This window comes from Paroedura picta, chromosome 1 (assembly GCF_049243985.1).
Source record: "Paroedura picta isolate Pp20150507F chromosome 1, Ppicta_v3.0, whole genome shotgun sequence".
In the NCBI taxonomy this organism is placed as follows: domain Eukaryota; kingdom Metazoa; phylum Chordata; class Lepidosauria; order Squamata; family Gekkonidae; genus Paroedura; species Paroedura picta.
Genome location: NC_135369.1, coordinates 24,022,705 through 24,048,852, shown reverse-complemented (window position 1 = coordinate 24,048,852; position 26,148 = coordinate 24,022,705). Strand labels below are relative to the sequence as shown.

The 26,148-nt window shown below is 51.3% G+C and overlaps 1 protein-coding gene across 1 annotated transcript; it reads left to right on the top strand.

Annotated features, from left to right (window-relative positions):
• Nucleotides 1–832: 832 nt before the first annotated feature.
• PYGM (glycogen phosphorylase, muscle associated) lies at nt 833–26,148 on the top strand. The gene is made up of 19 exons (XM_077327979.1): nt 833–1,175; nt 4,949–5,050; nt 5,437–5,515; nt 7,032–7,267; nt 9,171–9,282; nt 9,637–9,719; nt 11,551–11,694; nt 12,791–12,883; nt 14,069–14,215; nt 14,416–14,579; nt 15,101–15,215; nt 16,692–16,793; nt 18,869–19,016; nt 19,740–19,798; nt 20,494–20,635; nt 20,728–20,935; nt 22,778–22,912; nt 24,828–24,894; nt 25,471–26,148. Exons 1-19 carry the CDS (start codon nt 933–935, stop codon nt 25,621–25,623), a joined length of 2,532 nt encoding a protein of 843 aa, XP_077184094.1. The 5' UTR covers nt 833–932; the 3' UTR covers nt 25,624–26,148.

Below are 26,148 nucleotides of genomic sequence, written 5' to 3'. Positions count from 1 at the left end.
GTCGAAAAGCCTCAATTCTTTGACGCTCAGCCTTCCTTATGGTCCAACTTTTGCAGCCATACATTGCAACTGGGAAGACCACAGCATTGACTAAGCGCACTTTTGTTGGCAGGGTGATGTCTCTGCTTTTTAGGATGCTGTCTAGATTTGCCATAGCTTTCCTCCCCAGGAGCAAGCGTCTTTTAATTTCTTTGCTGCAGTCCCCATCTGCAGTGATCTTGGAGCCCAGGAAAATAAAATCTGTCACTACCTCCATTTCTTCCCCATCAAAGGCTACAAAGGCTACCGTCCAAGGATGTCACTTTCTCCACTGATCTCCACTGTAATCTCAGGAGATCTCCAGCCTCCACCTGGAAGCTGGCAACTCTACTTGGCCCTGAAGAGCCATGGCAATTTGTCCAGAAATCCCTAAATTAGAGGTTTATTTGGGCACGTGCTTTCCCAGACCAACAGGGATCAGATCTTTCTGGAGCTCCACTTCACCTATTTCCAGCTGAACCAAGCTTGAGTCCGGTGCCACCTTTAAGGCAGGTGAGCACCCAAATATGCCCAGGAAGCAAGGCGGTTGGCCTTCAGGAGGCTCCTGGACTTGCACTGACTCAGGTCCACACGGCTGCCCACCTGAATCTACGTTTCCAGCGGGCAAGCCTAAGAAAAGCGACGCGAGGCTAATCGGCTTGCCTCTTTGGGTCACCCCCGGAGGAGCGGCATTCCCAGGGCCAGGGGGCGGGGCTTGCGCAGCAAGGGGGCGTGCTCAGCCCCGGGGTGCGGAGGGGAGACCCCCCACCTCATGAATAATGCACGGGGCCGCTTGGCTTAATAATGCATGAGGGGAGGGGCTTGGGGCGCATTTGCTGGTGCCGAAGCGAAGCGCGCGGCGCCCCCGGTTCCCTCCAGCCCGGCTCGTCCCTCCGCTCCGCCCGCCCGCCAGGATGTCTCGGCCGCTGTCGGACCACGAGAAGAGGAAGCAGATCAGCGTGCGCGGCTTGGCCGGCGTGGAGAACGTGACCGACCTCAAGAAGAACTTCAACCGGCACCTCCACTTCACGCTCGTCAAGGACCGCAATGTGGCCACCCCGCGCGACTACTACTTCGCCCTGGCGCACACCGTGCGCGACCACCTGGTCGGCCGCTGGATCCGCACCCAGCAGCACTACTACGAGAAGGACCCCAAGGTGAGCCCGCCCGCCCGCGCGCTCCCGGACGCTGCCCCGGGAAGTTTCTCCCTCCGAAGCCCCAGAAGCGAAGATGCGGGATTGGCTCCCTTTGCCCAGGGGCTTCGGGCGGGGGGCGGGGCGGGATCAAAGGCAAGGGGCGGGTCCGCGGGGCGGAGCTCCCAGTGCCCCTCTCCACCCCGTCCCGCGGGGGTGACTTCTTGGACTCCCTAAATGGGGGGCAGATTTAGGAATGGCCCCCTTCCTGACCGGCCTTCCAAGGGGCCGTTGCCTCCGCTTGTTTGCGACCCAATCTGTGCCACGTTCCTCACGGTTGCCAACTCCAGTTTGGGAAGATCCTGGAGGTTTTGGTCTGGAGTCTGACCTGGGCAGGGTTTGGAGAGGGACCTTAGCAGAGCATAATGCCATAAAGTCCACCCTCCAAAGCAGCCATTTTTCTCCGGGGGAACCGAGATCTCCAGGCCCCACCTGTTGGTTGGCAACCCTTGCTGTGCCAGGCATGGCATTTTACACTCAGGGGCTTGCTGTTGCGTCTTCCTGGACTTTTGTGCGCCCCGATCGAGGAAAATTCGGTTCCCGTAGTTTGCACAGAAAGCGGTCCCAGAGAGGAGTCAGCCGCGCAGGCTGGCCGGGGCAGGGGAGCCTGAGGAGTGGGCAGGCGTCCAGGTGGTGCAGGAAGGCGGCTGGGGGTGGAGGAGAGGAGATCAGAGCCGGGGTTGGTGGGTATTAATAGCGGCTTGGGATGCCACCCTGCAGCCTAGGAGATGGCGGGCGGCTGCTCTCCTCTCCGGGCTGCGTTTCTCAAAGGTTGCGAAGCCAGAGAACTTTGAGGGAGCTTGTAAAGAAACTGCTTGAAGGCAGAGGTGGCTCTGGAGAAGTCAGTCTCTATATTGGACCCTTGCTTCAATCCCAGCTGGGTGACACTTGGTGCGGGACGGACGGACAACAACTTCATTGATGGGGTTATTGTTCATAAATACTATTTACCAGCCAAGTGCTCCATAAATATTAAAAGGGCTTGATATGTTGGATGTGTTCCAACATCCCTGGTAGGTAGGCCCGTACCGTAAAATTAGACCGTCCCACAGATTTCTAGGGGGAGTCAGGCCGAGAGATCTGAGGCCGCTGATGATTGAAGTTGTGTTTCTGTCCTCTGGTGCTCTGCCCGGCTTCCTCTCTTTGGCTGATCCAGCACTAGGCCTGAACAACAAGAGGCAATGCTCTCTCCCTCCTCAGCTGCAGATTCGAGAAAGCAATTTCAGTGGCAATTTCCAGCACCGCCTAATTCTGAGAAGCCTAGCGGGGACTTAGTTTCTGTCATCTTCCAGCTCCTAGCAATGCCGGCTCTCGAGCCTTTCGCCCTTTCCGAGGCTGATTCTCTTCAGTCAAGATTTCTAATCCTTGCTGGACGCTTTGAGGTTCCCATCAAGACTCCTTTAAGACAAGAGCCAGTTTGGTGTAGTGGTTAGGAACATGGACTTCTAATCTGGTGAACCGGGTTTGATTCCCCGCTCCTCCACAAGCAGTCTGCTGGCAACTTTGGGCTAGTCACAGTCCTGTTAGTACTGTTCTCAAAGATCAGTCATATCAGGGCTCTCTCAGTACCACCTACCTCACAGAGAGTCTGTTGTGGGGACAGGAAAGGGAAAGGGAAAGCGGCTGTAAGACTCCTGGCAGGGAAAAGTGGCACATAAGAACCAACTCTTCTTCTTCTCCTTCTTCTCCATTATCCGTTGCTGATTGTTTGGCAAATGTGCCTCAGGTCAGAACATTCAGTTTCTCTGAAATGGGCATAAAAGGCAGAGGTGCCCCGTGCTAGTGAAGTCAACCCAGCTCCCTCCCTATACTTTTGGATACAAAACTCTACCTAATCCCCCCTTGCTTCATTTCATCTCAGCCCTACATGATTGTGCCCTCCCAATAAAAAGGGCAAGGATGCATGTGGACAGGGGCATAAATCTCCATGCCTTCATCTGGCCTTTCTCTTCCCGGTCCTGCGAGGGCAGAGGACCGTCTGCACCACTGCTGGGAAGGCAAGAGCAGGAATCCCCGTGTTTCTTTAAATTTAGCCCAGCTTGACATTTGCGGTGAACTTTTGCCATTTAATTTAAGAAAAGGTCTGTGTCAGCAGGCCCTGGGGGGGGGGGGGGAGGGCAGGGTGAAGGATACCAGATATGTGTGGCAACAGCATATCCAAGACAGGCTGAGACAGCTTTGCTGGTCCACGAAAGGTCATTTGGCCAGAGGAGAAGCTCCAGACGCAGCTCCTGGTTTCTGGGGGCTCAGACGCTCTGTCCTGCAGGAAATGGCTTTGTTCCTCCCCAGAAATGCTGTCGTCTCCTTCTGGACATTCCGCAGGTCACTAGGGGCTCCCAGAGAGATTTTAATTTGTGCCCGGTGAGGAGATCTTGAGAACGTGCAGAGTGCTTTTCTCATGCCACTGAATAAACACAACCAGCCCTTCTTCTCCTCTCTTCTTCCCCTCCCCTCGCCCCAGAGATTGATTTCTGGAGTGAAGAGTGCTGCGACTCAGCCCTCTGACCTGGAATCTCAGTGCTAATCCTGGCTGCAGGAGGGAGGGGGAAGGCCAAAGGTCACGAGGTTCCAGGGCCAGTGCAGCCCCTTGGGGTGCAAGAGTCGAAGACCTGGTGAAGTCCCCGAGGCAGTGCTTGTTCAGAAGGTGTGAATGCCAAAGGCACAATCCCTTGCATGTAAGAATAGCACTGGGGGAGGGTCATCTTTGCTGTTTGGGAGGGGCATGGAGGGTAGGCACGGTTGACTACCATGAGCAGCATCTGGAGCATCTCCTCTGGCCAGATGACCTTTTGTGGACCTGCAGTGCTGTCTCAGCCCGTTTTGGATGTGCTGTTGACTACCTTCCATTGGTCAGTTGGGTCAGATCCCTGCCCACCCCTCTCCCTTCCCCCATCAGTCTTGAGGATAATAACCTAGCAGAACTTGAGAAGGTTTGTCCAAGAGGTACACTGAGGCATGTAACACAAGAAGAAGAAGAAGAAGAGTTGGTTCTTATATGCCGCTTTTCCCTACCCGAAGGAGGCTCAAAGCGGCTTACAGTCGCTTTCCCTTTCCTCTCCCCACAACAGGCACCCTGTGGGGTGGGTGAGGCTGAGAGAGCCCTGATATCACTGCCCGGTCAGAACAGCTTTATCAGTACTGTGTCTAACCCAAGGTCACCCAGCTGGTTGCATGTGGGGGAGCGCAGAATCGAACCTGGCATGCCAGATTAGAAGTCCGCACTCCTAACCACTACACCAAACTGGCTTTCAGCCGAGGAACACCTCACCTCAGATCTTGTTCCTTTTCCTCCTCCTTCCTTGCTTTCTTCTTGTGGCGCACGTGGAATTGTTAAAGGTGGAAAGCGGCTATAAAAACCATGTTCCACCAAGTGCAAATACTGGATCGTAATTCTGGGTTGTTATAAAGTGTGCGGTCCAGGGCCCCCCAAACATTTTGAATCCATGGGCACCTGTGGGATTCCGAAATAGTGTTGTGGGCCAGGCACAAAATGGCCGCCACAGTGAAGATCCTTGGGCAGCAATGGCTGCTGTTGCCAAAGCAACACATCCCACTGGAGAGTTTGTGTTGTGGGGTTTCCATTCTGCTTGGATGGGCAGCACTACTTCTGAGTCTTTCTTATTATCATTATCATCATTATTGTTGTTGTTATTCAATTTATTGCCCACCTCTCCCCAAAGGCTCGAGGCGGGTATCCCAGAAGCTACTCCTGTTAACTCCCCCATCCTTTCTTGCAGCGGATCTACTACCTCTCCTTGGAGTTCTACATGGGCCGCACTTTACAGAACACCATGGTCAACTTGGGCTTGCAGAATGCCTGCGATGAAGCTATTTACCAGGTCTGGGGCTCCTGCTGGCCTGGCCGGGGTGGGGCGGGAGGGGGAAAAGGATGGGGTGGTGGGACGCTGGGGCTGGGACGATTCTAGCACCAAAAGGAATTCTGCAGGGTTGTGGGTTCAGAGTACTAAGCAAGGGTACTGATTCTTGCCCCGGTGCTGGCTGGGCCCAGTCGAAGCCTTTATGGCTTTTGCCGCAGGATGGAAGCAGGATCCTGGAGATGACATATGACCCTGTCTGCATCACTGGTGGGCAAGTGAGATTGGAGCTCCCATGGTGCATTTCTGCCCTGCCTCAAATATCGTCCCAGGCAGTGGCTTGAGTGTAGAACTGGCTCTGCTGCCCAGCACCTTCCAATCTTGTGCCTTCCCTCTCCTTTTCCCCACAGCTAGGCCTGGATATGGAGGAGCTGCAAGAGATTGAGGAAGATGCCGGTCTGGGCAACGGAGGTCTCGGGCGCCTGGCAGGTGTGTAGATATAAAGAAGCCAAAGGGGTGGGCGATTCTCCTTTCGCCTCTGGATTTACCAATCCTGTGATGATTTCTCGAGGCCCGCACAGAATGTTTCCTAGTTGGGGCTGCTTGGCCTGGCTAGCCCATCAGTCTCTCTCTCCTGCTGCCCTAAACCTGCCCCCATTTCATGATCTTGTGCACCTGCGCGGTATCATTCACGGCAAGGGAGAGGCGGACCCTGAAGCCAAGGGTCTTGCACTGTTAGACTTAGGGGGAGGGGCTGTGGCTCAGAGTTAGAACATCTGCTTGGCATGCAGAAGGTGCCAGGTTCAATCCTTAACATCTGCAGTTAAAAAGGCCAGCTAGTAGGGGATGTGGACGACCTCTCTGCCTGAGACCCTGGAGAGTTGCGGCCGGTCTGAGTAGGCAAAACTGACCTTGATGGGCCGAGGGCATGATTCAGGACAAGGCAGCTCCATATGTGGGACAGCGGCAGAGATTCAGGGCAGAACCGGTTCCAGGTTTTAGTGGATCCTGGACAGAAAGGCCCACTGGAGGCCCCGTCTTCTGCCTCAGTGGTCCCCACTTAAGCCTTCCTCCTTACCTGCCTGCATTTCCCCCCCTTGCTGCCCACTCATGCCGGCTTTCATAGAATCATAGAGTTAGAAGGGACCTCCTGGGTCATGTAGTCCAAGTCCCTGCACTATGCAGGATACTCACAACCCTATCGCTCCCTCCCTCCCTCGTTTGCCAGCCCTCCCAGCGCTCCTGCACCCTTTTCCAACTGGTTTGAGCAATGCGTACAACTGGGAGCACCAGTGTTGGGAGTCCTTCCGCCACCCTTCCCCCCAGTAGTACTGGGCAGAGCATGAAGACTGGAATGTGGGCTTGGGAGAGCGCACAAAGAGCAGATGGGCAGCGGGAGAAGTGAGCCAATGTGGGGACGTGGGGACAGGCCCTTACGGAAGTCTTGGGGCTTGGCAGCTGTCCCACCTCAAGGCATGTTGACACAGGCCCTGCTTCAGGGACCTGGATTGGCCTATTGAGGGACCCGAAGCCCAGGACATTTTGCTTCCCCCATTCCGCAGGATGTTCTCTGGATAGCTCTGCCCTTGTTGTGTTGCAAGGGATGGGGTGTGGTCTGTTAGATCCCCTTTGATACCCAGAGCTCTAGTTGCAAGCCCCAGCGTCTGTCCCCTGCCTGGTCTCAAGATCCCACGCAACTTTCCACCTACTAAATATCGATCAACCCCGCAGAAAATTCAAAAACCGTAAAAGCAGGTGGTTTAAGTATACCTTTAATGATTCAGAATTAATCATTTTTATTTACACTGTTTTAAATAATTTAAGATTTTAAAACAATTTTATTTTAGAATTTTAAAATAAAGTTTTTTCCTAGTTTAAAATTAACTCTGTTCACCTTGTTTTTAACGGCTCTTACTCGCCCAAGTCAACCAGGAAAAGGGCTGGCTGTAGAAATAAACGTCTCCTCCTCCTTTCCTCTCACCCTCTTCCCACTGCTTCTGTTCAGCTTGCTTCCTGGACTCCATGGCGTCTCTGGGCCTGGCCTCCTATGGCTACGGGATCCGCTATGAATTTGGGATCTTCAACCAGAAGATCTGCGGGGGCTGGCAGGTGGAGGAGGCGGACGACTGGCTGCGTTACGGCAACCCCTGGGAAAAGGCCCGCCCCGAGTACATGATCCCTGTGCATTTCTACGGACACGTGCAGCATGGCCCAGATGGGGTTAAATGGGCGGATACGCAGGTGAGAAACAAAGAGAGAGACCCAGGGAGGCCGTTGAGGGAGTGGTGATAGGAGGGTATGCTTGCGGTTGCTCTCGGTTGCAAGATGACGACCTCTCGCCAGTTGGGTATGCCACTGTCTGTTTTGCCTCCCTCTGCCCAGAGGACTCCTTGTATGGGTTTGGAGATCTGTGGTTCTAGAGCAGGACTGCGGCTTATGCCTCTCCCCCTGTCCCCCTTCTGCTTAATATTTGCCCTGTTCCAAAAGCTCCTAGACTATATTGAATGGACTGGACAGGGAATACTCGTGCACGGAAGAGGGGAAGGGAGTGGTGGATTTCCTGCATTGTACAAGGAAATATTCAACTTTTTAACATAAGCTTTCTTCAGGCTTTGGGAAACCCCAGAAGTGGGGCGATCGTGAAGAATAGGGCTGGGAAGCAGAGCTGTGGACATGCCCACCTGGGGTCCCTCCCCTTCCCACCCCCTCCAGGCCAGTCATTGCCCATTGCGGGGGCAGGTCGACATGACTATATATGGTTATGTCACGTGATATTTAACAAATTAAGATGTATATATCTGTAACCATTAGTTAGTGCCTTGAATATTTGTGAAAAGGCACTAAGGGTAGCCTGCTGTCCTGGGCAGTGTTAGGGACATGTCTGGACACTGTTTCCGGTTCAGCGGGCCAATCCGGGCCCAGCCAACAAAGTTGGCGCCACCCAGATTGGGCCTGCCCCAAGGAGCCGTCCGCGAGGCGTGTTGCCAGCCTGGCTGCCAGATGCTCCTTTGCTGTGGGACGCTGCGGGCCAGGCTGCCCTGCCAAGCCCACCACTTCACTGGGCTGGCGATGGCAGCTCAGAGTCGCCGATGGCACCCAGGCCTCGCCAGGAACAGCCACACCCTGATAGCGCCCAGCCTACAGTGGCAACAGACAGGCGGGGCCCCAAGGAGGCAGCCATGGTGGACAACCCCCCACGGAGGCTGTGGCAGACAAGCCGCAATGGTGGCTGCAGTAGCAGCGATGCTGCACCGGGCGGCTTGTGGTGCCACGTCCCAAGCCGCACCACGTGCTCACCCCGCCGCCTTCGCCACCCCAGGTAAGGGCCCGTGCGGGGAGCCTGCTCCACACCTTGTGGAGCCACCTGCCTCCGGCTCCTGCCCTCTCCCCCAGCTCTTCACCATTGGTACATGCAGCGGGCTTTTGGGTTAGTATATATATAAATTAATTAACTCCCACCCATTCGAGAAACCCTTTTGGGGGCTTTCAAGAAACCCCAGGGTTTCATGAAACTCTGGTTGAGAAAGCCTGGACTGGAAGATCCTTGGGATCTCTTCCAGCTGGACGTTTCTCTGAAGAGTTCGGCTGCAGATTGCAGGGGGCCAGGCTGAAGGTCATGGCTGAAGGTCACACCATGCAAGCCTATTGCAGAGATAGTCTGTTTGAATTCATTTCAGTAATGTCAGGCTGGTGGAAATCTGTGTAGGATCGCACTGTTCCTGGAATAGGGGCACTACGTGGCAGAAGATACAGGGTGGGTAGCAGGAGAAAGGAGCTCGTGGGAAGCAGAAAACGCAAGGCTGGGTGAATAGAGGGCAGGCGCTCCACTCCTAGGCAAGAGAGATGTTTAAAAAGGCAGGCGGGGGGAGGAACTAGCGTCTTGCAGATGCTTCAGGGCGCCCTTGCCGAACTTGAACGGAAGGGAGATGTAGGAGGATGTGGCACACGTTGACGAATAGCCCTGAAAGCAGACTGGTGGGAGGGAAGGCAGATGCTCTCTTTTGTAGGAGGACTCCCACGGGAGCTGGGTCTTTCTTCATGCAGTTTGCACGGCCAGGTGCAGGGGCCATAGAGCACCTGCAGGAGACGCTGCTGCTGCTGCTGCTGCTGCTGGTGCTGAGACCTCCCCTCCCTTGCCTTGCAGGTGGTCCTGGCCCTCCCCTACGACACTCCCGTCCCTGGGTATCGCAACAACGTCGTGAACACAATGCGGTTGTGGTCGGCCCGGGCCCCCAATGAGTTCAACCTGAAGGACTGTAAGTGGGCCTTCCTGCTTGGGGGGCGGGAGGGGGCTGCTTCTCTTGGGAATGGGGGTGCAGAGTATCTGGATTTAAGGAAACTACACCTTCAAACACAGATGCATTACTTGCTATTGCACCTACATGCGTCCTTGCATGTGCATTGGTGTGATAGCAGTCCTCAGATAATTGGCGGATCATTTGTGGGAGCCAATTGCGGGCTCACTCCCGTATTTTATATGGCAAAAACTATTTTGTGCATGTCCACCTTCTGTACGGCAGGGGTTGCTGCAAGTCTTTGGCCCGAGTTCATTGCACTGATCAATCGTTTGCTTTCTTCTCCCCTCCCTCCGCCCTGTCTGGTTCCCCCAGTTAATGTCGGTGGCTACATCCAGGCGGTGCTGGACAGAAACCTGGCAGAGAACATTTCCCGCGTGCTGTACCCCAACGATAACGTAGGTGCCGTCTCCATCTCTCTCGGCTCCCTCCCTAAAACATTGCAGGATTTCCAGACCTGTGGGCTACCTTAGTTTGGGATGCGGCCACTTCCATGTGGGTTGTGAGAGTTTCGGACTGCACAGAGTGGTTAAGAGCGGCGGCTTCTAATCTGGCAAGTTGAATTTGATTCCCCACTCTTCCACATGCAGCCATCTGGGTGACCTTAGGCTAGTCGCAGTCCTGATAGTGCTGTTCTGACCGTGTCGCCCTGTCAGGAGCTCTCTCAGCCTCACCTGCTTCACAGGGTGTCTGTTGTGGGGAGAGGAAGGGAAGGTGATCATTTTGAGACTTCTTCAGGCAGTGAAAAGTGGGCTATAAAACCAAGTCTTCTCCTCCTCTGTAGGCGCCCTGCTCCTTTCTCTTACTTTTAGTCTTCCCTTCCTCCAGAGGTCTCAGGGTGCCATGCATGGTCCTTCCACTTATCTTTTTATCTTCTCAACAACCCTGCGGGGTAGGTTAGGCTGAGAAAAGGCAGCTGCCCTAAGTCACCCAACAAGCTTCGCGGCAGGGTGGGGGTTTGAATCCAGGTTCTGTGCTCCGCAAGCCCCCCTCCTTCCTCCTGTGCTGCGGGAGGAGCCAAGCTCAGCGACCCCCAGCCCGAGATCTCCGTTGAGGTTTCTCTGACTGAGGAGTACCTTGGCCTGCCCTTGAAGCCAGCCGGCTAGTGCCTAGCGCAGGCGGAACATCTCATTTATATTCTGGTGTAATTTAGAAAACAACGACCACCTAATTTTTGATTAAGCGTGATATTGAATTTAAAGGTCGTAGAAGAAAAACACAGAGACATGAAGCTGGGTTGGAGTGCTGGGTTTTTAACAGTAGTTAAGATGTAACTTTTTCAAAGCGCCCTTCAAAAGCCAATTTGGGACTGGAGAATATGAAAATGTTCACTTTGGTGCCTCAGCAAACTGGTGGTGGCCACTCTGGCCTGTAGTAAAATCCCTCCCCAAGCGAAGCAGCAGCCATGTAAATAAGGCCAACTAAAATGGCACAACAGATTGTGCAAGCTTTCAGGTTCTCCAGAACTCTTCATCAGGCTGGAATCTTTTTCTATGCTTGTTTGAAGCAGAAGGGAACATTTTTTTTCTGGTGATGGCCTTGAAGCTTCTTCACTTGTTTCCTGACTCACGTAGGCACAGGGGGTGGCTGTTCACGATCAGGCTGCATGTCCAAGTGGCAAAACATTGTGAAGGGTGTTGTGGTGTTTTGGGTCGCCTTAATAAATAGTAATTAGATGGTTTCTGTTTTGGGAGTTCTGCTGAAGAATATTTGCTTCAGGAGGGTAAATGTGGAAGAACTAGATTAGAGTCCAGTAGCACCTTAGGCCTGACCTGGGTAACCCAGCTAGCCTGGTTGCATTAGAAGCTAAGCAGGATCAGCCATGGCAAGTATTTGGATGAGACACAGAGGCAGGCAATGGGAAACAACCTCGGAAAGTCTCTTGACTTGAAAATCCTACGGGGGTCTCCATAAGTCAGCTGTGCCTCGTCAGCAAAAAACAACTGTCCAACTTTATTCAGGGAGAAAGCCCTTCCAGAGTCCCGTCATCAGATCTGACCATGGGAGCTCTGGCTATTACACCTCCCCCAGTCTTGGCTCTGAAGGTGCTCCTGGACCATCCGTTTCCAGCTCCTTCCCTGGGGCTTCGAGGCTGGAACTCCTGGGTCTTAATCTGGGTTTGCTGCTCGGGATCTCCCTTCGTGGCTGTCTGCCCCCGGGAGGATGGAGAGCGCCTGGGACTCCCCCATCCGTGGCTCTCTAAGTCTCCCCTCCTGCCTTCCCCTGCAGTTCTTCGAGGGCAAGGAGCTGCGCCTGAAACAGGAGTACTTTGTTGTGGCCGCCACCCTCCAAGACATCATCCGCCGCTTCAAGTCCTCCAAGTTCGGGTGCCGCGACCCCGTCCGCACCTCTTTCGATGCCTTCCCGGAAAAGGTAGGGGAGGTGCCACACCGGGCAGGGGAGCCGAGGCTCTGCTAGTTGGAGTTCCAGGGCTGACTTGGTTATTCAAGGGCAGTGGGGAGCAGGGGGCCCGGCCCGTATAGACTTCCCCTGAGCAGGGTGAGGGAATCGTAGAGGCAGCAGGGATGCCAACTCTGGGTTCAGAAATTCCCGAGTGCGGAGCCTGGGATGGTGGGGTTTAGGAGAGGGAGCAACTTCAGTCATGCATAATGCCACAGGGTTCAGTGTCCAAAACAGCCATTTTATCCGGGAGAAGTGGAATCATTGCCTTCATAAATAAGTGATCGGTGTAGTCTGGAGAACATACAATTCCAGGGGACCTCCAGCTTCCAGCTGCGGGTTGACAACCCTCCAAGAGAATGTGTGGTGTAATCTGTTGGTGATCCCTGACCCCAAAGAAGTGTGTTTGGCCTCGACCGGAGCCAGGGCCTGGTGGAATGAGCTGCCAGGAGAAATCCGGGCCCTGTCGGAACTACCAAAGTTCCGAAGGGCCAGCAAAATAGTGATCTTCCGCCAGGTGTATGGCTGAGGCCAAAACAGGCAACAGAACGGCAAAACAAGCCCCGCCTTCCCCTCCTCTCCTCTTCCCTATCAGGGGAAATCGGAAATTAGAATAATTGAATAGCCCCATCAGTTTAACTTCAGGTGCTCTACTCTTATCTGGTAGAAATATAAACCACTGGTTATTGTACTCCTTATGCTAATAGTTTTAAATTTTGGTATAAATACTGTGTTGTGAGCCTCCCCAGGCCGGCTGTACTTGTTTAGATATTTATATTTATCTTTTCTCCCTAAAAGGATCCCAAATGGCTTACAGTGATAGGGGAAGAGACCCTTGTGCCCTCTAAATAAGCCAGTTAACAAAGAAATCAAAACACTGTATTCCTGTCTTGGGTTGGTCCCTGTGTGGGGTTAAGTGATTGGCCTTCTGTCTGGCCTCAGTCCTCGTAACTGTAAAATGGGTTTTCTGGTAGTGTCAAAGGGGGCAAAGAGACTATCAGTGCTGGAGGCTGGGCTTTCTTTCTTGAATATCCAACCCACTCCTGGTCATCTTTCCTGTCTCTTCCAGGTTGCTATCCAGCTCAACGACACCCACCCTTCACTGGCCATCCCTGAACTTATGAGAGTCCTGATAGATATTGAGAAACTGGAATGGGACAAGGTGAGGCTGTGTCAAATTCCCAGAGGAGTTAATCCTGGGGTCCCAGCCTGGCCCCTTAGAATTCCAGCTCTTCAGTGGGGGCTTCTGGCACTTGGTGCATGCTCAGAGACTTGCTTATCATTGCCTGTTCCATAAGGGGCCCTGGAATGACGGAGGGGTTTTGGGGTGAGGCCCTGTTCCCTGCTGGGTCAAAGGCAACTCGGGAAGGGGGCAGTGAGCTCTGCTCTGAAGCTTCAGGGGGTCTTACTCTCAGGGAATTGTTCTAAGGGTTGCAGTATATTTGTATCATTTGCATGCACAATGCTAGCTGCTGCTGGTCGCAGGGTAGCACATTCTGTACTAGGAATAGGGTTGGGAAATGCCTGGAGATTTTCGGGCTAGAGATGGGAGTGGGCAGGATTTGGGGCAGGGAGGGACCTCAGTGGAGTAGAATGCTATGGAGTCCACCCTCCAAAATGGCCCTTTTCTCCAGGGGAAGTGATCTCTGTTGCCTGGAGATGAGCTGTAATTCTTGGGGATCTCCAGGTCCCAGCTGGGGACTGGCATCCCTAACTAGGAAGGATTTGCCTATCTTGAGCCACAATGAAGTCCTCAGAAGGAAATTTTAACTCAAAGCTTGTGGGCATGCCTGCATATTACTGATCATACCTCAGTCCACAAGCATTTTTTAAAAAGAATATTAATTTACACCCATACTACTTTCAGAATCAGCTTCTGCTTTCATGACTGGTCTCTACGCGACCCTGGGAATTGTAGTTTTGGAGATGGGAACTTTTATTCCATTTTCCATTTGATCATAGTCCCCCCCCCCTTTTTGTGTGTGGGGGAAAATAAACCCTGGAAGTTAAAATTGCTTTCAGACCAGTTTTCAGTGGCAAAAGCACCCAGATTTTCCAGCAGAAGATTTCATTTTGCACCCAATTTCATTGATGTGAATTTATTTACGTTAAAAAAAATACTCTTAAGGCAGCAATTTAAAAAAATAACACACAATAAGATACAAATGCATCAGCAGATACATGAAAACACCAGTAAAACATGGCCTCCCTGTGAACATAGAGAAGAACCAGAATAAAATCTGTGTAAAATCACATCGTCCGAGAACTATGACTTGAAAGGACATCTGAATTTGTGCCTGGAAAGGGACTCTGAAGTCTTCTCTGTGCCCCATTTCCCCCCCACAAGGCCTGGGATGTCACAGTGCGGACCTGTGCCTACACTAACCACACCGTGCTGCCGGAAGCACTGGAGCGCTGGCCCGTCCAGCTCTTTGAGGCCCTCCTGCCACGTCACCTGGAAATCATCTACGAAATCAACCAGCGATTCCTTGATGTGAGTGTAAACCCTGTGGGAAGACAAGGATGGAGGCCCAGGGAACAGTGGCCACAATCCCCTGGGTACTTACCGGCCCCGAAGTTGGGAAGGGTGTTTGGGGAAAGAACCGGGACCCTTTAGGTCCAGTGCTTGCTGTTTTGAACTTAGAGCGGTGAATAGCTCGTTTTGGTCTGGGCGGGCCCCTCTCTTTCTTGCAGAAAGTCTACGCCAAGTTCCCTGGGGACCTCGACCGCTTGCGGCGCATGTCCATGGTGGAGGAGGGCAGTGTCAAACGCATCAACATGGCCCACCTCTGCATCGTGGGATCCCATGCTGTCAATGGAGTGGCCCGTATCCATTCTGATATCCTGAAGGCCACTGTGTAAGTACCCTCCCCGTGCCCACGTGGGCCAATCAGGAGCTGCTTCCTGACTCCTCGTCTCTCTTGTGGTACTCTCCTGCCGGGCATGAGAAATGGCCTTCTACGGAAATCCTTGGCCTGTGGAAGTCAGTATTCTCGGCTCAGGCTGGCAGCAGGTCTCCAGCGTCTCAGCGGCGTCTTTCACACCCCTGAGGTGTCAAAGGTGTCAGAGGCTACCTGAGCCTTTGAAACTCTAAGCAACTACCTTTTTCCAGCTTTTAAATGTCACCATGTTTAGAAGGAAGACGGTATTTTCGCATTCCCAGCAGAGATGCGTGCCTCTAGTGACAGGATTTATTCCTTGTTTTCCTTCTGTAATGTGGCTTCGCCCCCTCATTAATTCCCAGCAGCGACCTCTCATCCTTCCTTTTAAACTTCCGTGTCTGTCGCGTTTCCTCTGCTGTTGAGTTTTGCTCGCTTCATTTCTCTTACTGTTCTTTTGATTTTCTGCTCCCCCCCCTCCCCTCGCTTTCCTCTTCCAGGTTTAAGGACTTCTATGAGTTTGAGCCCCACAAATTCCAGAATAAAACCAATGGTATCACCCCCCGTCGTTGGCTTGTCCTATGCAACCCGGGACTGGCTGAGATCATTGCTGAGGTGGGGCTTTATGTGTGCTGCAGTGGGGATGAGGTGGTGGGTTCTCCATCTTTGGACATTTTTAAAGATAGCCATCTGACGGGGAGGCTGATTCTGTGAAGGCTCAAGGGGGTGGCAGGTTACAGTGGATGAGCGATAGGGTTGTGAGTGTCCTGCATGGTGCAGGGGGTTGGACTAGATGTCCCAGGAGGTCCCTTCCAATTCTGTTATTCTATGATTCTATGGATGAGATGCTGAGAATGCAAAATTCACCAGCACAGCGCCAAACCAAACAGGTCTGTTTTAAAAAACTTCTCCAGTAATGTTTAGTTTGGCCCATGGCTGGCGGGTGCCTGCAGCACTTCTTCCTCATTTTGATCAGGACTTTGTTTGTGGATGTTAACCAAGGCCTACAGCAGTGAGACCGGTGGGGAGAAAATATTCTCTAAGCGATTTCTCCTAATTTTAAATTTGCTTGCCACAAATAAGAATCTGTATCCTCTTAAAAGTAATTTTTGTCCTCAGTGGATGATGCTGGCTTTAAATTGAAAACAACAACACCTCCAAGGTTGAAAAGTATTGATTTTAATAACGGTTCATCAGTTTAAACTTTTTTTCCCTATGACCCTCCGTGTTGAATTTGAAAAACAAATTGACTTTGTGTTTGTGCATTTGTGTGAAATGTAGGTTTAGCGTGATAAATTTAGTCTCTATCAGCCTTTTCAACCTTTTGACCGTGGAGGAATCCCTGAAATATTTTTCAGGTTTCGAGGAACTCTGCAAGTGGTGACATGCCCCTTCAGAGACGTGGGAACAGAAGTAAGATGTGAGAGCCAGCTAATCAAATTGATTGATCATTTACTGCTTCCACAGAGGAGAAAGAAACTAAGTCTGTGAGCTCCAGTGACATCTAGTGATGTCAGTGGGCCTCTGAAATTCTAGAAAAGGCCACATAACCCCAAGGCAGCCCTCACACAACCCTGGTTTATATCCTTTCCTCTTGCTGGTTGTCCTCTTATCAAATCTGAGCTGCTGGACACTGTCATTGTGGCATGTTAGAAGATACTCTGCACACAGGGAGAAGCCATAGCTCACTGGTAATGCCCCTGATTGGCATGCAGAAGATCCCGGATTTAATCCTCAGCATCTCCATCAGATAGTAAGTGATGGGAAAGGACTCCACTGAAACTCTATAGCTGCTGCCAGTCTGAGTAGCCACTAGTGATCTTCATAGGCCCACGGGTCCGATTCATCAGCAGGCAGATTTTATACAGTCGTGTTCACCCTTAATCATGACCTGACACACTCCCTAACATCCAATGTCGATTTTCTGGGCTTCAGAATAAGCATCTAACTACTGTTCAAACAGAGTAGATGGGTAAAGGTAGGAAACGATACAGAGAATTCTTGTGATCCTCAGTCACCTGTGTTTTTTTGAGTGTCCCATACACATCTATTCCCTTGCCTGTCGCAACTCTTTCTTCCTGCTTCCTCCAGCGCATTGGAGAGGAGTACATTGCCGATTTGGATCAGCTGAAGAAGCTGCTGAATTACGTGGACGATGAGGGCTTCATCCGGGACATAGCAAAAGTCAAGCAGGTGAGGGAGAGGGGGAAGGCCAGGGAGCCTTCATGCCATGCCTTACTCCAGGGTGGCCTGTCATGGGCAAAGCCTGACTTCTTCACAGAAGACCTCCTGGATCACCTTCTTTGGCCTTACTTGTTTCTCTGCTCTAATGTCTGCTCTCTACCGTTTCGAGCCTGTTCGTTTACCCATTCTGGCCCTTTTTCCTCTGCCTCATCTAATGCTCACCTGGGGAAGAGACACCCTTTGCTCTGTACGGCGCCTACCACACTGCTGCTAAATCTATGTTTGGTGAGAGTAACCGAACGAACAGGGCTCAGAGCCTGTCACATGGCAGGGCTTGAATTTAGGCCTAGTTTTATGCAAAGTATTAGGCTTTCTAATGCACTTTACCCTGGGTCGGGTATCACTAAAACCACAAAACCATAAAGCCAAGTAGATGAAACATGTTTTTAAAAATATATAATGGACTAAAATAACAGCCTAGACAAGAAATGTGTCAACAGCATTTCCTGGAAATGTTCAGATTTGGAACTTGGTAATTCTCCAGGGAAGAAGGAGTGTCATGGTTTTCAGGCAATCAGCGTACCAGGAGTGGTACTTCCCCAGTTCTTATCACCCTCCTGCATGTGAAACTTGACAGGGAAAAAATGGTGCCTGGCAACAAGAAAAACATTTTACAACTTCATTTATTTAACATGGCAGAATTCAGAGCACAATGTGATGTAGTGGTTAAGATGATGATGATGATGCTTTAGGATGCTTAGGGCTAATCCTGCGTTGAGCAGGGGGTTGGTCTAGATGTCCTGTATGGCCCCTTCCAACTCTATGATTCTATGATGATGATGATGATTGGGTTTATTACCCGCCACTCCCATCAAGTTGGCTCACGGCGGGTTGCGAACTGAAGAGGGGCCCTCGATCTTATTGCCACCCGGCCTCAACCAAATGCCCAGTGGAAGAGTTCCGTCTTGCAGGCCCTGCGGAACTGCACAATTCTTCTGAGAGCCCTCAGTTCTTCTGAGAGCTCAGTCCACCAGGTCGGGGCCAGGACTGAAAAGGCCCTGGCTGTGGTCAAGGCAGGACGTACTTCTTGTGGGCCAGGGACCACCAGCAGATTCCTACCCGCTGAGCGCAAGGCCCTGTGGGGGGCATAAGGTGATAGGCGGTCCCTCAGATATGAGGGGCCCAGACCGTGGATGGCCTTGGAAGTTAACACCAAATCCTTGAACCTGATCCGGAACGCAGTCATTAGCCAGTGCAGCTGCCTCAGCATCGGCTGGATATGGGCCCTCCAAGGAGTTCCAGTGAGGAACCTCGCAGCTGCATGCTGTACCAGCTGTAATATCCAGATCAAGGACAAGGATAGGCCTGTGTAGAGTGAGCAGATGGAAAAACGCCTGCTGGGCTACTTTCGTGACCTGGGCCTCCATCGATAAGGAGGCATTCAAAATCACACCCAAGTTCCGGGCGGATGGTGTGATGTTAAGTTGCACCCCAGCCAGGCTGGGTAGGTGCACTTCCTGATCTGTCCCCCTCCTGTACAACCACAGGACCTCTGTCCTGGACAGGTTGAATTTCAGGCGGCTCAGCTTTATTGAATGGGCCTTCCCTAAAGTAACCCACCCCCGGAACAGGAGAAGGAGAGGCAGAAACAAAGACCCATGGCTAAGGCAGACTTTGAATAACTTTTAACTGCTTTTAGTTGTGTTTTAACTGTTTAATGCAGCTATGTTGTATATATTGGATGCTGTGAACAGTTCTGAGTTGACAGCGCTGAAAGGGGCGGTATAGAAATCAAATCATAAATAAATGGCAATGGCCTCTAATCTGGGGAACTGAGTTTGATTCCCCACTTCTCCAAATGGAGCCAGCTGGGTGATCTTGAGCCAGTTCTCTCGGAGCTCTCTGAGCCCCAACTACCTCACAGGGTGTCTGTTGTGAGGAGAGGATGGGAAAGGTGTTTGCAAACTGCTTTGGGACTCCTTTGAATAGTGAAAAGTATAGAAACCCAGCTTTTCCTTTCTCTCTCAGCCAAACCCATCCTCTGTTTTTAATTCGGCTGCTCCCTTCTCCCCCTCCCAACGCAGGAGAACAAGCTGAAGTTTGCTGCCTACCTGGAGAAAGAGTACAAGGTGAAGATCAACCCCAACTCGCTCTTTGACATCCAGGTGAAGAGAATCCACGAGTACAAGCGGCAACTGCTCAACTGTCTCCACATCATCACTTTCTACAACCGTGAGTGCTGCCTGTTCCTCTGCCGGACTGGCTGCCCTGCCCTGCTGCCCCCCTCCCCGATTCTTGATCTTTCACCATCTGCTTTGTGACCCGCAGGGTTCAAGGTTGCCCGGTGGGGGCCCCTCAAGTGCATCCGGCCCTCTCTTGCGTTCAGATTGACAGCCCAGCTTCTCTTCCCCTCAGTACATTCCAAAGGGGCCCAGTAGATTTACAGCAGGGGTGGCCAAACTGAGGCTCTCCACATCTTCATGGACTACAACTACCATGAGCCCTTGCCATTCTAGCAGGAGCTTGTGGTAGAATCATAGAGTTGGAAGGGACCTCCTGGGTCATCCCGTCCAAACCCCCAGCAAAGATTAGATTTCTATACTGGTAACTGTAGTCTGTGGACAAGTGGATGGCCACAGTTTGGCTACCCCTAATTTAAAATAATAGATGGAGGCAGAAGTGGATTAAACTCTTTGTCTCCTTTATCTGCTTGTGCCCCAAACATTTGTCCCCTTGTGGAGTGTGTCATCCTGCCATCCTTCTTTTCCCTCTCCTGCTGCCAGGCAGGGGACGGGGGATCTGCCTACTGCTCCAATACAAGGAGGCTTGCAGAGTGGATGCTTGGTCCATCTCTGGTTCACGAAACTGGGGAGGAGAATCCTACCCGAGATGTTCTAACTGTGCTTCCCCCCTTGTGTGTTCTCTGTCCACCCCTCACCCTACCCGTCCTTGCAGGGATCCGGAGAGAACCAAACAAACACTTTGTGCCCAGGACGATCATGATTGGAGGCAAAGTGAGAAGGAGGGGGATGGGCTATGGCGGGAGGATGTATGATTGTATTTGGTCCCTCACTCCCAACAGAAGAGAACTTGACCCTATGGGCTGAACGGGGGGGGGGGAGTGGGAAATTAGAACTCTCTATAGGAATAATCTATAGGAATAATAGAGCCTCTTGTGGCGCAGAGTGGTAAGGCAGCAGACATGCAGTCTGAAAGCTTTGCCCATGAGGCTGGGAATTCGATCCCAGCAGCCGGCTCAAGGTTGACTCAGCCTCCCATCCTTCCGAGGTCGGTAAAATGAGTACCCAGCTTGCTGGAGGGTAAACGGTAATGACTGGGGAAAGGAACTGGCAAGGCCACCCTGTATTGAGTCTGCTATGAAAACGCTGGAGGGCGTCACCCCAGGGGTCAGACATGACCTGGTGCTTGCACAGGGGATACCTTTACCTTTTTAATAGGAATAATCGCTATGTGATTAACCGTAATGTAAGGGGCTTTTATGTAATTTTAATGTAAGGGGTTTTAGGGGATTTTATGGTATTTTAATGTATTTTATCATTGTGGTGCTGCTTCGAGACTTCTTGGAGAGTGGACATATAAAAATGATTAAATGAATAATGAAATTTAAAAATAAGGAGAGTCAAGAGAGGGTGAATGAACTAGGAGGCCTTTGCCATTGCGGTTACAGTTATGGCTGTCCTCCCTGTAGGCTGCCCCTGGATATCACATGGCCAAGATCATTATCAAGCTCATCACGTCCATTGGGGACATCGTTAACAATGACCCCATCGTCGGTGACCGGCTCAAGGTGATCTTCTTGGAAAATTACCGTGTCTCACTGGCGGAAAAAGGTAGGTTGGGCTGGGTCATGTCCCTGAGCTCCTGGCAGCTGCTGTGTCCAGAGGCCTCCTGTGTTTAGTCTTTGCTTCTGCCTCACCTGCAGTGGTTCCAGCGGCTGACCTCTCTGAGCAGATCTCCACAGCTGGCACAGAAGCTTCCGGAACCGGCAACATGAAATTTATGCTGAACGGTGCCCTCACAATTGGCACCATGGATGGAGCCAACGTGGAGATGGCCGAGGAAGCCGGCGAAGAGAACTTCTTCATTTTCGGCATGCGGGTGGAAGATGTGGAAGAGCTGGACAGGAAGGGGTGGGTGCCAGAGCGGGTCGGAATTACCCCAAATGTTCTAGGTCACTGGGATTTATGTCCCATCTCCTTCCAACCTCTTTGGCTTTCCTATCCTTTGGGGATGCTGGGAGTTGTACAAACCACAGGAAAAAGGCTAACTCTGCAAGTCTTGCGTAGGGAGTTCAATACGCTTTGGCAATTAAATACTCTTTACCCAGAGCAGGATTTCCTGGTCACGGTACCAAGGTACCATATGGCCCTGAGAAGGCACCTATATTGTATTACAAAGGCTTCTTAATGGTGTTGCAGTTTGGAGGGTTTAAAAAATAGCAGCTGGGAAGAGCCCTCCCACCCTATGAAAGAAAAGGGGGGTTGAATTTTTAAAAAATCTATCTTTATTTGGGCAGGTTAATCCTTCCCCTCCCAGTGGCCAATGATGGGCCTGAAAGGGGTGGGAATGGGAGGGTCCCCGGCCATTTAAACCATTGCTCCTCTCACTTCCGAGAGGTGTGGCAGGCAGGTGTGGCCAGCTGACATCACTTCCTGGTACCTTGAGGCCTGAAAAATATTTCTGCCGACCCTCCATGGTGAAAAGGTTGAAAAAGCCAGAACCTAGAAAAACAATCTTGCAAGATCCCCTGTAAAATGACCATCTTATCTTAGGTAAGCATATAAAATAATTTCCCTGTGAATCATTACATGAGGATTGTTTGTCCAGTGTGGTCATTTTACTTGGTTGGAAGGTATGAGTGAAAACTGGGGGAGGCTGAGGTGACAGTTTTATCCATTTATTTGTGCATCCTTCATTTATACCTTTTATTTCTCTTCATTTCATCCTTATAACGATCCAGTGAGGAAGCTTAACCAAGTGTGACCAGCCCAAGGTCATTAAGCAAGATTCTAGGTCTCCAGAACCCTAGTCCGACACTCTTTAACTACCCACCACACTGCCTGGTCAGGAGTTGCTTGGCTGCCCTGAATAGGGTCTGCCCAGCTCTAATCCCCCTCCCAGAATAAAATAGGGACAAAAAAGGAGTTTGGGGAGCAGAGAAGGACTGAGCCAGTGTGGGGTAGTGACACAAAACTCACTGAGTGACCTTTGATGACTGCTCTCCTGTCCTGCCCTTCAAATTACTTCCTTTGCCTCCCCCACCCTTACTGTGGCTACTGATAGCCCTGGTAAGGTGAGACACTTGTTTGGAAAACAGCACCGGGGGGGGGGGGAGGTGCTACGTTTTGCAGAATCTCCAGCTTAACAGTCTCAACTCGATCCAATTTACCTTGCAAGGTTGTTGTGTGGATGAAATGTAGGTGAACCTCATGTGTGTCCTCCAGAGGAGGGAAGGCAGGACATAAAAGTGGTGCTAGGGTGCACAAAGCCCTTTTGAGATTTGTTGTAACACCTGCTTGGTGTAGTGGTTAGGAGTGCAGACTTCTATTCTGGCAAACCGGGTTTGAATCTGCACTCCCCCACATGCAACCAGCTGGGTGACCTTGGGCTCGCCACGGCACTGATAAAGCTGTTCGGACCGAGCAGGAATATCAGGGCTCTCTCAGCCTCACCCACCCCACAGGGTGTCTGTTGTGGGGAGAGGAAAGGGAAGGTGACTGTAAGCCGCTTTGAGCCTCCTTTGGGTAGAGAAAAGTGGCATATAAGAACCAACTCTTCTTCTTCTTCACGTGCCAGAGCACAAGCCCCTGGTACACACCTTGTCTTTGCTGTGTGCACAGTAGGAGGCCCTGGAAAAAGGAAGATGATTTGTTGGTGCAGAGGGAGATGTTGGATGAGGAAAGGGTAGGTGGAGAAAAGGAGCAATGGAGAAAGAGGGCTGTCTACTACTGCTAAACTAATTTCCCCCACAGGTACTGTGCCAAAGATTATTACGACCACATCCCGGAGCTCAAGCAGGCTATTGACCAGATGAGCAGCGGCTTCTTCTCCCCCAAGCAGCCCGACCTCTTTAAAGATATCGTCAACATGCTCATGTATCATGACAGGTAAGATCAGCTAGTTTGATGGAAGGCTCTGGGACCATTCTGGCTCTCTGGCGTCAACCTGCCAGCACTCTCTGCTTTGCAGCGCAGCTCAGAGGTCGGTTATACCTCCTAGGCAGGGGCTTGCTTTGGGAGAGTGGCTGGTTTGGGTCCCCTCCAGGCCAATGGTACAGACTTCTCCCAGAATTCTCTGTTGTCTTCAAGGGCATCTCTAAATGTTCACCCACTGCGGGAACAATCTAACAAGAATTTATCCTGCGTATACAATTTAGCCAAATGGGAAACTGCTCCTGTTTCTTCGAATGGGGCATATGCAAGTGAGGTTTTTCGCTAGAATGGGCTCCTTTTAAAAAAAATGAAACATTAATCTTAAAAACTGATTTTTTTAAAAAAGAAAGAGATAAAATGCACAAATTGCATTTGTGGCCAAAGGCTATCGGTGATATTTATAACATTAAAAAAAAACCTAAGTCAAATATATTATTCCTAGTATTAAACTATAAACAGAGCAGCCTGGCTTCTTCTAAGGTTTAAAAGCCAACACATTCGAATGCACTACTTGAATTGTTAGGACCCTTTAAACACAACCTGTCTGAGCCACCAAACTTATTCTGCAAGCATTGAACATGCACATGAACACATATGAAGCTGCCTTATGGTCAGTCAGACCCTTGGTCCATCAAGGTCAATATTACTAACTCAGACAGGCTGCAGCTCTCCAGGGTCCCAGGTGGAGACCTTTCACGTCACCTACTGCCTGGTCCTTTTAACTGGAGCTGCTGGAGATTGAACCGGGGAACATCTGCATACCAGGCAGATGTTCTACCACTGAGCCACTGCACTTCCCACGGAGAGCCAGTTCATCTGCTGAATTGAAGCAAACATGGAAACGGTGATTGGGAAGATATTACAGGGGTCCTCCCTCCTCCTTTATTGCTTGGAAGCCCAGCAGTTTTTACATGTGGGCTCCATTCATGGTTGGGCATGCATTTTTGCATTAAGAATTCAGTTGACACGAAAAGCAATGCATGAATTGGTTCTCTGTTTAACACGCTGCTTGGGGGGGGGGCGCTCTTGCCTACTATTATTACGAGAGGACAAAAACCCGCTCTGCTCATCCCTTTTATATCCTGCAATTCAACATTCGCATCACACCGTTCCAAGCAAGCTTGGCCGAGAGGAGGTGGCTTCTGCAAGCCAAGCAACTTGCGTGCCAAGAAGGCAGCACCCCACCGCCATAAGCCAGTCTCAGCAGCTTAGCTGAGGAGGAGTGTTTTGGTCGGCCGAAACAAGAGAGTGCAGTGAAAAACTGCACCTGTGGCCCAAGTTTGGGTGGGGGTGATGCAGAGAGCTTTGTCCGTGTGCATGGATTATTCCAGCAGTTGTCCAGCAGGTGGCTGTCTAAGGTGGGGCCTTGGGCCAGGTGGCTGAAGGTGGCCCACAGATGCCCTCCGTACGGCCCCCATACTCCCTCTGTCACCAGCCCTGCATAGGTTTTAGAAAATAAATGCCTGGGCTTTCCAGAACACTGGGTCAGGTCATCAACCATGTCATTTAGCTACTTGCGCTAATTGGCTTCCTTAACAATGATTTATATTAGCACCATTAACATATGTGGCACATTAAGAGCTTCCTTAGCCGCAAAGATAGATCCTTGTTCTGGAGAGTTTATGGTCTAAGCTTCTGAAGGGTAGAGCTGACAGAGAGTCCTTTGGAGACCCGTCTTGCCAGAGCCACGGTGTCCCAAAACCATTGTGTCACAGAACAAGAATACAGACTTTGGGGAGGGGGATGCTTTAGGAGAGAACCTCCCCCCATCTCTGCTTGTTCCACTTGGGTTCTCTCATGTGGAAGAATGTGGAAGGTGTCCTTTGATGGATTAAAATGGATGCTATCTCTGGTACTTTCCATTCTGTAGGTTCAAAGTGTTTGCTGATTACGAGGCCTACATTAAATGTCAAGAGAAGGTCAGCGCTCTGTACAAGGTGAGGCGGCCATTAAGGTGCGCGTGCAGTGAGAGTGGCAAGAGAGCAGGCCACTGGGGGTGGGGGGGGTGAGGGTGGGGGGTGTCACATTTGGTCAGGTGTTAGCAGTAGACATCGTACTGCCCCCCCCCAATCTCATATTTCCCTCACCACATGTGGGACCTCACACTCCTGCCTACCTTCAACCACCTACTACTACCTCCTCTCCACCTGTTAGCACACACTTTTTCTTCAGATATCTCCCAATTTGCTGTTTATTTTTTCTTTTTGTCTAAAAATTATCTCGCCTGCCTGGCAACCCAAAACTGGCATCCTTAATAGTAAGAGCAGGGTGACAGTTCTACACAAAAGCCAGCCTAACACACTGAGTTGGCGTGTGTGTGCTTCACCAGAGAATTCCAGCGTGAGGGTTTCCTATTTCTAGTCGCTGCCCACCAAATCTCAGAGAACAGGAACACTTGAGGGGGCCTTCCGCGGTGATCCGGTGGGGGCAATTGATGGGAGGAGGAGGAGGAGGAGGAGGCTGGCTTCCTTCTGTCTCACAATCCCATCTGCGCTGCTCTCCTTCCCTCTCAGAACACCAAGGAATGGACCAAGAAGGCCATCTGGAACATCGCCTGCTCTGGAAAGTTCTCCAGTGACCGCACAATCTCCCAGTATGCCCGTGAAATCTGGGGTGCTGAGCCCAGCCGCCAGAAGATCCCTGCTCCTGACGAGCCACGGGAGTGAGTGCCCATCACCCCTTGAACCACCAGCAGTTTCAATGGAGCAGCTGCATTTCGGTTGTGTCCCCTCCATCCTGGCTCTTAACGTACAATCCTCTTTTTCTGGGTGAGGGAAGTGAAGCGGGGGAAGAGATTCTTTTTCTCGTCTCCTGCCGTGAATTCAGCGCGCTCCCCTCTTCCTCCTCTCCACTCCCCCCCCCACTCCCAGACAATGCTATTTATTTTAAGGGGACTTTTAAAATATATGCGTCTCTTCCCCTTTTAATAACCCATCTCTGCTTTTTATAAGGATTAACTTCACTTCGGGTCTTCTGAAGGTTTTCATGACACAGGAATTTCCCTTTCAAGGGGGCATCTCTGACCCATTTTTAATCTGCAAAAAATGTACGGCCAGGAAGGGGAGGGGGATTTTGTATTTCCACTTGAAAGAGCGGCACCTTGTTAAAAGGAGCTATGTGGAACGATACAGGAGGAGAGAACGGTGCCTCCATGCTGGGGAAAATAAATAAATAAAGGTTTGGACCTGTCA

What these genes read in the sequence shown, in the direction of transcription:
- PYGM (XM_077327979.1), top strand. Translation starts at nt 933, where the DNA reads ATGTCTCGGCCGCTGTCGGACCACGAGAAGAGGAAGCAGATCAGCGTG. An exon ending in TGAGTTCAACCTGAAGGACT is followed by an intron (nt 9,283 to 9,636) that starts GTAAGTGGGCCT and finishes TGGTTCCCCCAG; the next exon opens with TTAATGTCGGTGGCTACATC. An exon ending in TGGCTGAGATCATTGCTGAG is followed by an intron (nt 15,216 to 16,691) that starts GTGGGGCTTTAT and finishes TGCTTCCTCCAG; the next exon opens with CGCATTGGAGAGGAGTACAT.